The sequence below is a fragment of the Aegilops tauschii genome, chromosome 6, assembly GCF_002575655.3.
Source record: "Aegilops tauschii subsp. strangulata cultivar AL8/78 chromosome 6, Aet v6.0, whole genome shotgun sequence".
In the NCBI taxonomy this organism is placed as follows: Eukaryota; Viridiplantae; Streptophyta; class Magnoliopsida; order Poales; family Poaceae; genus Aegilops; species Aegilops tauschii.
In genome coordinates, this window is record NC_053040.3 from 78,596,388 (window position 1) to 78,607,863 (window position 11,476).

The 11,476-nt window shown below is 48.6% G+C and overlaps 1 protein-coding gene and 1 long non-coding RNA gene across 3 annotated transcripts; one reads left to right on the plus strand and one right to left on the minus strand.

Annotated features, from left to right (window-relative positions):
- The first annotated feature begins 350 nt into the window (after positions 1-350).
- Positions 351-2,849, plus strand: LOC141025534 (uncharacterized). Of its 2 annotated transcripts, none has more exons than XR_012187223.1 (2): positions 351-1,929; positions 2,564-2,849. It is a non-coding gene; the product is annotated as an uncharacterized lncRNA (long non-coding RNA). The 2 variants fall into 2 exon arrangements; XR_012187224.1 differs by having other exon boundaries at positions 379-1,127.
- Positions 2,850-3,205: 356 nt separating this feature from the next.
- LOC109759897 (L-aspartate oxidase, chloroplastic) lies at positions 3,206-7,577 on the minus strand. Its single transcript, XM_020318733.4, has 8 exons — positions 7,280-7,577; positions 6,999-7,124; positions 6,266-6,620; positions 5,921-6,163; positions 5,249-5,305; positions 5,021-5,101; positions 4,752-4,813; positions 3,206-4,552 (listed from the first exon to the last, which is right to left on the minus strand). Exons 2-8 carry the CDS (start codon positions 7,109-7,111, stop codon positions 3,538-3,540), a joined length of 1,926 nt encoding a protein of 641 aa, XP_020174322.1. The 5' UTR covers positions 7,112-7,124; positions 7,280-7,577; the 3' UTR covers positions 3,206-3,537.
- Positions 7,578-11,476: the final 3,899 nt, after the last annotated feature.

An 11,476-nucleotide genomic window follows, 5' to 3' on the forward strand; every position in this document is an offset into this window, starting at 1 on the left:
TGGCTGGGTACTTGTAGCAACAAAGCAAAGAAGAGGACAAAAAGTAGAAGGGATATGCCATTTTATCCTGGAGTTGCTTTTCTATAAGTTCTACTCCCTCCGTTCCTAAATATAAGTCTTTTTAGAAATTCTAATATGGACTACATATGGAGCAAAATGAGTGAATCTACACTCTAAACTATGTCTATATACATTCGTATGTAATCCATATTGAAATCTCTAAAAAGACTTATATTTAGGAACGGAGGGAGTATATTTCTTCCTTATGCCAGCTATATGAATGGACATCCTTTATCACCTGTTTTCTTTCACTATGCTTAAATAAGTTTTCAGAGCTTCCAAGTGTGGTTGTAATACAGACTGTTCCTAAAATGTCCTAAGCTTTTCAGAGTTTTCTTTTCTGTTTGCATGAAATAACCTTGCTTTTACGGACGCTCCTCGCTCCCCTGGTCGCTCCCGCGGGCGGCCCGGGAGCGAACCCTAGCCGCCGCCTGCACAAGCCCCTCCGGCCCCTCCTCCCCTTGCCGCCGCCGGCGGACGTCGCCGGGCGAAGCCCGCGCGGCTCGGCGGCGGCGGGGCCTTTCCCTCCTCCAGCTCGAGCAGGGGCGGCGCGGGCCGTTCGTTCGTGCGGGGACTCGGCTCGGCGCGGCACTCGTGCGGGTGCGCGCACCGGCGTGTGTGGCCGTGCTCGGGGCTGCGCGGCGAGGGCGCGAGGGGCACGGCCTGGGTGCGCAGGGCGCGGAGTTGGGCGTCCTCGTTCCGGTGATTTGGGGTGCGGCCTCGGTGCGCCTCGACGGGATCTGGCGGGGACGGCATGGCGGGTGGCGGCGCTCCGGCGGCTCCTGGCGCGTGGATCCGGCGGGCGGGGATGCGGACTGCGGCTCCTGGCTGCTCGACGAGACCCCTCCCGGCGATGCTGCGGCTGCAGTGGGTTGCTCGGGCTTTGGCCCGGCAGCCCTGCTCGGCGGGATGGGGTGGGGTGGCGGCCCCCCTCCCGGCTTGGTGCTATGGAGCTGGTCGGCTTGCTAGCCCTGCGTGGCTGGCAGCGTGGTGGCGTGGCGGCGGGGCCAGGCCGGTGGTCCAGCCACTTCTCTCTTTCCTGCCAGATCCAAGTCAGGGGCGGCTAGGTGCGTCCTCTGCTCATATCCTCCCGCGGATCTCGCACTCCCTGACGCGCCTTGCTCGGTTCCACCCCTGTTGGTTGCTTCGGCGGTCTGGTGTTAGTCCGGCAGGCGCTCGGTCGCCGTAGCAGGAGGTTTTCCCCTCCTTGCGGTGGTGGCTCTGGTCTCAACAGCGACGTGGCTCAGCAAAAGGGTGACGAGGGTGATGCTACTGGTGAAAGCCTTATGTCGGCTTCGGTCGGCATCGGTGGTAGCGGCGCTCTGCAGCGTTGGATCCCTCCCTGAAGGTACCGTTGTGTGATGCATTGGTTCCTCGCCTACTCTGTTCGTCCTCCGGGTGAAAGCCTTAAATCCAGCTCCTGGATCGGACGGCAGCGGCGTCCACGACGTCGTTACCACCTTGGTGGTGCCTGTCTTCGGAGACGTTGCTCCATGTTGCTTACCTGAGGTTTGGGTGGTGTTTGGCTGGCTTGAGGTCGGTGGTTGGTGGTGGTGGTGCGGCTGGTGGTGTGGTTGTGCGGCCGACTGGGGTCGACGGTGGTGTGTGTTGTGGTGGTGGTGGCGCGACCGTCCTGCGCTGCTGTGCACGGTGAAGCGATCCAGGTGTAGACTCGGCTCCTTGATGCCCTTCGGCTTCGCCAGCGGTGCCGCTGTTGTGATGTAGACTCGGCTGCGTGTGACTCTTCGTCCGGGTGTGGACTCGGTCGCTCGTTGCCCTTCGGCTGCACCAATAGCCTGGAGGCATCATGGATGGTCTCGGTTGATTGGAGCTCTTCGTCTACGGTGGTGGTGTTCTCGTGCGGCTCAGGTTGGTGATGATTGCTCAAGACTCTCTCATGGTTACCGTTGTGTTGCGGCGAGCTTCGTGCTCTTGGTATTGTCTCGGCTCATCTTTGCTCAAGGATGGCACAAGATGCCTCTCAAACTTGCTAATCGTTCCGTTCTTCTGTGGCGGAGCCCCAGTCAAGGTTCGTGTCTGGGATGACACTCGTTGATTGTGGTTGCTCCTGAGTTGTGCCATGGGGGCCGGTATGCCCGCCGATGCGTTCGGCTGTTTGCAAAGTCCTGGTATTGTGATCTCTCGACGACACCCCACATCTACTTGTGTCTCTCGTGGTGATGTCTTATGTCTGCCAGCTAGGTCGTGCCTTGTTCGGTTTTTCGGCCCGGTTTCCCTTATAAACGGGGTCAATTTGTTAAGGTTTTTGATCCAGTTTTCCTTATAAACTGGATCACTACTCAGGCTTTTTGGCCACTTTGAGCAATATATTCAGGTGGGGAAACTCCCCCCCCCCCCCCCCCCCTTGATTCTCAAAAAAAAGAAATAACCTAAAAAAAGAAATAACCTTGCTTTCCTGACATCACATCGCATGACTTGTCAAGTTCTTCAATCTCTGCAAGTAGGTATCAATGCTGAATTATTTATTTTATTTGTATTGCAGGTGCTAGCATATTCTTGATTTCATCTGTCATCATCAGCAACTGTGGATCGATAACTGGGGGAGCGACCCTTTCCCAAAAATGGCGAACAGCTATATGGCCATATCTTCCTGGCATTCATGGTTTTTGCCATCAACTCATCATCCACCATGATCTTTAGCTTAATGTACTAATGACCTGTTGTTGATTTTTTTTTCATTTTGGACAAAGTATTTCATGCAGACTTTGTTGTGCTGTACAATAACTGTTGTGCTCAGACTTCCAGTAATGATATATATTAATGAAGTACTCCTAGTCGTTCAAGAGTGTACGATGTTTTGGATAAACAAGGTCTTAAGCAACTTCAATAGTTTTATACTCCCTCCGTTCCTAAACATAAGCCTTTTTAAAGATTCCAATATGGACTACATACAGAGCAAAATGAGTGAATCTACACTCTGAAATACGTCTATATACATCTGTATGTAGTCCATGTTCAAATATCTAAAAAGGCTTATATTTAGGGAGTATTATTAAATAGGCATAGGAATAAAGTACAAATCAATCCAAATACTTCTGTACATATTAGCAGCCAGTATCAAGTTTGATCTTCATATTTTCATCAGCAGACATATTGGTCAAAAAGTAACCAAAGGAACAATATGTACTGATAACATCTACCTTGATGGAAGTCTGGCCATTCAAATCAAACCAGTGTGTACAATCATCTGCAGTCCTATACATCTGAAATATCAGAACATGATCCCAACCACACCTGACAAGTTACAACACCTGAAGCTGATGTGAATGGTAAAATAAGCAAGTACACTGATACAACAGGCTACTTCAGACTAATTATAACTGAAGAATCAATTACAACTCCAGCTTTGCTGGATTAGTATACTGCAAGATTAAAAGGCTACTTCAGCCTAATTCAGTAATTTTAATAAATTAATGAATCTTCACGCCCCAAAACTCCATGATATGGGCGTGGCAACTATTTGCACTGCAGCTGCCTCTGCAATGGCTTTGAACTCCATGTTAGCTCTTGGATAGCAGTAGGGAAGATCACTGTAGGCTTCCTCTTGCTCTCCTCCAGGTAAGGGAAGTCCTCAGTGAAGTGCAGGCCACGGCTCTCCCGCCTCGCAAGCGCGCTCTTCACAACCAGCTTTGCGCAGCAGAAGAGGTTCCTCATTTCGCAGGCCTCGATCCCCACTGTGGCAGGCTTCCAGCCCCTCCTGAATAAGAATTCCTCCCACTCTGACTCTAGATCACCAATCTTCCATTCTGCATTCTTCAGCCGGTTCGTCGACCGCACTATACCGACGTACTCCCACATTATGGATTGCAGCTCCATCCTGGTCTTCTTTGTCTTCTCAATGATGTCAGACAGTGCACTGTCCTTAATGGAGACAGAGAGCACAGGGCGTGCCCATTTCTCCGCGAGACAAGGGTCAGCATCCGCATCCACCATGTGGTCGATAGAGGGCTGCACGGCTCTCTGAGCGAATACCAACGCTTCCAGCAATGAGTTGCTTGCAAGACGATTAGCACCGTGCAATCCAGTGCAAGCAACCTCACCAGCGACATACAAGCCTTTCACACTCGTCTCCCCTTGCAACCCAGCCCGAACACCACCGCACATGTAATGAGCTGCAGGGACGACAGGTATGGGCTGCTGTGTGATGTCCAGACCGTGCCGCAGGCATTCAGCTGCAATGTTCGGAAAATGAGCAAGAATTTTCTCCCTTGGCTTGTGGCTGATGTCCAAGAGAACATACTTCCCTCCACGTTTCTTCAGTTGATCATCTATGCTTCTTGCAACCACATCCCTCGGTGCCAACTCGGCACGGTCGTCGTATAAAGGCATAAATCTCTCCATGGATTGGTTGTAAAGAATTCCTCCATCTCCTCTGACTGCTTCTGTCACAAGAAATGCATTATCTCTTATTTTAGCTGGCTTTATTGGAAGGCCTTCGTCTGATAGTGCAGTTGGATGGAACTGCACAAACCTGTCATTGCGAAATAATGATGTTTTAGTATGCAACTCCAGAATTTTGGATACAAGCAAAAGTTGCAAAACTGAGTAAGGAAAAATTAAAGGAACTGAGATCAACATGTTGCTACTGGTTCAACATTAATCAGGGAAGCATGAGTGAGTACTTCAGTGAACAAGGGATTAAATATATCTTAGAGTAAAGGAAAACTCACTCCATATTGGATATCACAGCCTGAGCGCGATGGCACATTGCGATTCCATCCCCAGTAGCCACCTGAAACATTGAGATTTAATGAGTATTAGGAGAGTTATGAGCATTTGACAACCTATTTCATATGGAAGATAAATCAGAGGACGTGTCGCAATTATCTTTTAATATGGCATTCAAAACATATGGTGTAATGTGAGACAAAAGATAAACAAACACGCATAAAAGAATCCAACATATTAAAAGATAACGGAGACTGGGTGCTTGAAATACCGGTGGATTGGTTGTTGTGGGATATATATGGCCAGCTCCTCCGGACGCAAGCAATGTTACTTTTGAGATGAAACGGACTACCTGGATACAAAGAAAGATGATAAGACCCAAGTGATATAAATGGAAAGTAATCTTTGGTAGAAAAAGTGAGTAAATTGAAACTGATAAACAATATAAGAGTAGAAGACAAAGATACTAGATTGGATGTAAGAATTACAGTTGACGTACCTTTTGAGCTTTGGTGTCCAACGAATCCACTCCGTAACAAAAGATTTCACCATTATTCTGCAGTAAAACACTCCATTTTAATCACTGTGCTTTGTGTGGAGACTCTAATAGGAGGTGCGAGTTGGGCATGGTACATATAGCACACACATTTATGGAACATGAATTGTTATTCGGCTCCTGGGGTAACTCGAGTAACAAAATCCATTTAGCTGGATGTGTTTGAAACCAAAGGAATCAAAAGTCCAGCACGTGTAAAAATAGAAAAAGGTGACCTGCAAATTTAGCACTAAGTGAAACATTTAAAGGTTGCATTTTTAAGAGGTCACTATCAACAAACATTTGGAAGCCGACAACATAAGGACACCTATCATTGGTGCCTTATCACTTTCTAGTCTGTTTCCTGTAAACAGAACAGTTTAATGACAAGACTCTTCAGTCTTCTTTTAGCTACTAACTATTTCATTCCATGATTTTGTTGCTTGTTAAGTCACTACGAGGAAAAGGTGGGAATGGCTATTCAGCCATAAATGGTAAATGACCAATCCCCAAAAATTCGCATCCAGTCAACTTGAGGACTTGTACAGAACTTTAGAGTACACAAGGTTTGAAAATGCGAAAAGAGGCAACACATCGAATCAGCAAATGATTGGCATACAAACCACAAATACCAACCTGACAGGTCAACAGATCAATGGCGAAGTGGTGGCCGAACACAGATATGTTCTCATCATTTTCAACCGCTTGAAGCAGCGCTCTTTCAATCTCTTTTCCAGTCATATCAGCAGAATGGACGATTCTGTTGTGAGAATGTCCACCTTCCCTTGCAAGGTGCAGCCTGCCATCTTCACCATGGTCGAATGAAGCACCCATGGCTATTAGCTCCTTGACACGCTCAGGACCTTCTGTGCATACTATCTGAAAGACAACACAGGTGTTAGCAACCAAGAGTTATGAACCGATAACAGGCAAGGATCCACTAGAAGCAATCACAGCGCTTGTGACAGATGCTAAACTTACCCTGACGGTCTCCTCGTCGCAGAGATGAGCCCCTGCAACAATTGTGTCTTGCATATGGCTTTCTACAGAATCCTTGGGGCACAGAACGGCGCTGACGCCGCCTTGCGCATAGTTGGTGTTGCTCTCATGAGGCTCTGCTTTGGTGATGATAGCAACAGAGCCGTGCTTCGAGACTTCCAGGGCATACCTTAGGCCAGCGACACCACTGCCGATAACCACGAAATCGAAGTATCTTGTGGTGTCATCCTGCATGCATGGGAGGGCAGAGGCTCTGATGGAGCTGAACCTGTGCCTCATATGCTGTTGGGAAACATTGACAGCCTTCACGCCCATGAAACGAGGGATAGTGCAAAATCTGTAGCATAACCAACATGGTGTCAGCAGCTTAAACAATGAAGACCGGCATTTCAAGATTTATCACCAAAGCTTGCGATTTCATCAAGTAACCAATAGCAACCAACTGGTAGGTTTTAACAGGTTCTCAATTTCTTAGATGGATCCATTAGTAAATTTAATACCGCCTTTAAAAAAACTCATTAGGACAAAAATAATCATCGGAAAAGAAAGATGAGGAATTAAGAAGGTGAATATCTATCTCACCAAACTGAATGATCATGGCAGGCCATGGAATTACTTATTGTTATAGTAAACATTTGTTACTGGCTTAGCTTGACGGTCATTTGTTGAAACATGTACAGATAAGACCCTGCAAGAAAGAGAGCTGCAACTTCACCTGGAGATCTCGAGCTGGGCGCACGTTCTGAAGGAGAGAGAGGGCGGGCGAGACGCCTGCATGTGTGCCCCCTGCACATGGAAGCCAGCAGAGCCGCCCATTAGTTTGGCCATCCCGGCGCCGGCCCTGCACAGAGACAGAAAAAAAGAATAGGAGGCACAGAGATTGGTTCGGTCAGTAAAGAACCATGGAGAACCCACGAGATCTTGGCATGGTAGCAATAAACAAAAAAAGAAATTCGGGAAGATCTAGGGAGCCATTTGTGCCATAAAAAAACGTACCTCTAGAAAGATCTGATCGCGCCCGTAGTTGGTGGGGAGGAACAGGGGCGGCTGCCGGCCGACGCTGGTGCTCCCAATGGCAGGCAGGGGAGAAGGAGGTGTTGGTGCTCGCGGGGTGGGAGTTGAGCGCGGCGGACACGCCCTTTGGGCCTCCCCAAGGAGCGGGGCGGAGAGGCGGAGGGCGTGCGGAGGAGAGGGAGACAGCGGCGCGGGCGAGAGGGAAAGAGAGAGGGAGGGAGGGGGGAAAGGGAAAGAATTGAACGAAAAGGGAGGGGAGGGGAAAGGCGAGGAAAATTCGTCGCACGCACCCCGAGGTCGGGTGGTCTCATCGCCGCCGCCGGCGTCGTGCGGATTCGATTCTTTCTTCTTTCAGATGCTTTTTTTTTTCTTTTTTTGAGGGGTAAGCCAAACTTCTTCTTTCAGGTGCCTGTCTCGGTCGATCCTTCCTTTCCGTTTTGGAATCTCGGGGCGCGGGGCCCGGCTGGTGCGCTTTTCCACCCCTCCCTCCACCACGCCGCTGCGTCGCAGGCCCAGCCAAGAAGGGATGGGTGGGTGCTTTTTTTTTTCTGGGGAAACTTCAGAGAGCTTTATTCAACACAAAAGTATTCGATCAGCAGTCAGCCAGTAGGCTGCTGATCAGGAAGCTAGGAGTAGAGCCTAACCAGCTCTCAGTCACATTAAGCGTAGAGCCACGCTTAGCACACAGATGTGCAGAACCGTTTGCTGATCTTATTACATGTTGAATATTGAAAGAGATAAAACTAAAGAGCAAGCTCTCCAATTTCAGAAAGAATAGGTGCTACCACCGACCGGTCGATGTAGCAAGAGTCCCAGAGGTTAACTGCCTGAAGACAGTCGGTCTCCATGATCACATGCGTGTAGCCTCGTAATGTTGCGAAGATCACTCCTTCCTTAAGCGCTAGGGCCTCCGTAATGAGAGGGTCCGTGACACCTGGGAACGGCTTGCACCATGCACCCTTGAATCCCGATGAGGAACGTGCAACACCCCCAGCCCTGCATTCCCGTTGTCGAGATGAACAGCGGCGTCTGTATTGATCTTGATGTATGGGTCATCAGGGGGTTGCCACCCATAGCCTGGCAGTATTGAGGCGAACTGCCGAGGTAGTTCTAGGATGGCGAGATCCTCTCTGATCCTTCTACTGAAGCAGCTGGATCCCATCCTTCCCGGTCGTGAGTCAAGCGATTGCGGGACATCCATACAGCCCACATCACAGTGACGAAGATTGCCCAGTCCTTGTCAGAGAAGCGGGATTCACAGAGGATATCTTTTGTCCATGTATGAGGATGGAGACGTGGTAAATGAACCTCAAAAATAAGTCTGGCCTCCTCCCAGAACCGACGCGCATGCGGACAGTGCAACAACGCATGTTCCAAGTCCTCTTCCATGGCAAGGCAGATCATGCAGGTGTTGATCTCTCTTATGTGACGATACTTTAGGGTGCACTCATCAGGTATAATGCCCCTCAATACACGCCACCAGAACACTCTAACTTTAGGGACTACTTTGAGCTTCCAGACTACATTCCACAACTATTTTTGATCCACTGAAGTGCCGGTAATCTGCCCCTCATCTAGAGCCAAATCGCTCTTTTTGATTCACTAGAGCTCGATACGTTGATTTAACGGAGTAAATGCCTGATTTCTCATGTGCCCAAGCAAGAAGATCTTCGCCGCCTCCCTGTCGTAGTGGAATGTTGAGAATGGCGGCTGCGTCGGGTGCAATGAAGGTCTTTCTAACCAACTCCTGACGCCAGGTCTAGCTAGTTGTATCAATGAGCTCGCTGACAGTTTGGATCACCACGTTTGCTAGTCGCATCAATGGAGTCATAGAAACAGTTGAAGGAGTCCACTTATCTTCCCATACAGAGATGGAAGTTCCCGAGCCAACTCGTTTCAGCAGCCCTATCTACAAAGCTTCCCGGCCTGCTATGATTGCCCTCCAGGTGGCAGAGGAGGATTTAGGTACCGATGCATTTAGGAAGTTCGAGTCGGGGAAATATCTACCTTTCATAACCTTGGCGCATAGAGAGTTGGGATTCATCATGAAACGCCATTCGTGCTTCCCTAAAAGCGCCAAGTTAAACAACCGAAAGTCGCGTAATCCCATTCTGCCTTTGCACTTTGGTGTAGCTAGTTTATCCCAAGCGATCCAACATAGGGAGTTCCTATCAATGGAGCTGCCCCACCAGAATTTTGCCATGCTTGAGGTGAAACCTTTACACACCTTTTTTGTCAACAGAAAGCAGCTCATGCTAAACGTCGGAATAGCATGAACAATAGATTTCAGAAGGCTCTCTCTGCCGGCACAAGCAAATAGCCTCTCTGCCCAACCTTGCATGCTGCCTCTTGCCCCGTCAGCTAGATATTCAAAAGTTCCACTATTTATCTTGCCAATAGCAGTGGGTAATCCGAGGTAGCGTTCTGAGAAAGCTTCTACTTGTACACCAAGAAGTCGCTTCAAATTTTGCCTAAGGGTCGTCGGCGTGTTTGGGCTGAAAAAGATAGAGCTCTTGCTCCTGTTAACACATTGTCCAAGATGCATCTCCATATATTGCAAGAATCTCATTCAGGCTAGTCGCACTTTCCACATTCGCCTTGATGAAATAAGGCTATCATTAGCGAATAAGAGGTGATTCACCCATGGTGCTCTGAAGTGATGGGTGGGTGCTGCTGCTAGGCAATGGCACAGCGGGCACACATGTGTATAGTAGTAGATCCTTCACAAAAAAGTAGTAGGTCCTTCGCATTTCTCAAAACAAAGTAGTAAGGTATTTCACCAGTACTGAAATGTTTGTGGTCAGAGAATAAATCTGGAAAGAGAATCAATCTTCTTTTAGTAAAGGTTGTCCCAATGCCCTGCATCAAGAGGTTACAGATATCCTTAAGAACAGGAGTTCAAATATCTAAAAGACGGATTTTGGAAGGGTGTCCTAGTTAGATGAGTCGCACAAGCAATCCGGACATTCTCCATGTCTTGTTTTCGATTACCCGTAGGATTGCGCCCGCACATCAATTCCTTATTGCGGAGTATTCTGACGGGGGAGTAAAGAAGGGTAACAAACTACCTGTAGGTAGCATGGGAAGGAATTGGAATTTAGAGTTACATAGAAGTTCATGTTCAACTTAGCTTTGTTGGCCAGTTCAGCCTCGCGTATTTTGCACCATCTTAAAAGTCCAAGTGCAATTTTGTGAAGGCCAAAGGTGATTTCCTTTCGGCTAGCTTGGGCCCTAGTCCATCACAGATTTGGAGAGCATTGCTAGATGGAAGGGATACAATGAAACATGGACTCAATAAACGGATTGTTATGTGAGAAGATACGAACCCACAGAAGGATTTTTTTGAAACTCCACGACATCGACATGGGGTATAGAAAAGTTACAGGAAGCTTTCCTTCCTATAGATATTTAGACTATCAGAACGACAAGGGGATTTCTTGTCATGGCATTTTGATAACAAGGGAATTTTCTCAGTCCGCTCTACATACATGATGTTAATCAACACTAAGGTAACTAGGAAATCTTGGCTTGATGGCTCAGCATCGAGCTGTAATGGGAAAAAATAGGAAACAATGGACTTCAATATGGCAGGTTACAATACCTTCAAAGTGTTGGGAAACATAGCATGCAATTTCAAAAAAAAATCCTACGCCCACGCAAGATCTATCTAGGAGATGCATAGCAACGAGGGGTAGAGTGTGTCTACATACCCTCGTAGACCGAAAGAGGAAGCGTTTTGACAACGCGGTTGATGTAGTCGAACTTCTTCTAGATCCGACCGATCAAGCACCAAACGTACGGCACCTCCAAGTTCTTCACACGTTCAGCTCGATGACGTCCCTCGTCCTCTTGATCCAGCAAGGTGTCGAGGAAGTAGATGAGTTCTGTTAGCACGACGGCATGGTGACGGTGATGGTGAAGTGATCCGCGCAGGGCTTCTTCTAAGCACCGCGAGAATATGACCGGGGTGTAAACTGTGGAGGGGGGCGCCGCACACGGCTAACAATTGATGTTGTGTGTTCTAGGCGCCCCCACCTCATATATATAGGTGGGAGGGAGAGGGGAGAGGCCAAGGGACGCCCCAAGTGAGGCCGAATCCCACTTGGGCTCCTGCCCTGGTTCGCTCCCCCTCCCTTCCTTTTATAGGCGCCAGGGGAAGGAAGGGGGAGGTGGTGCCCC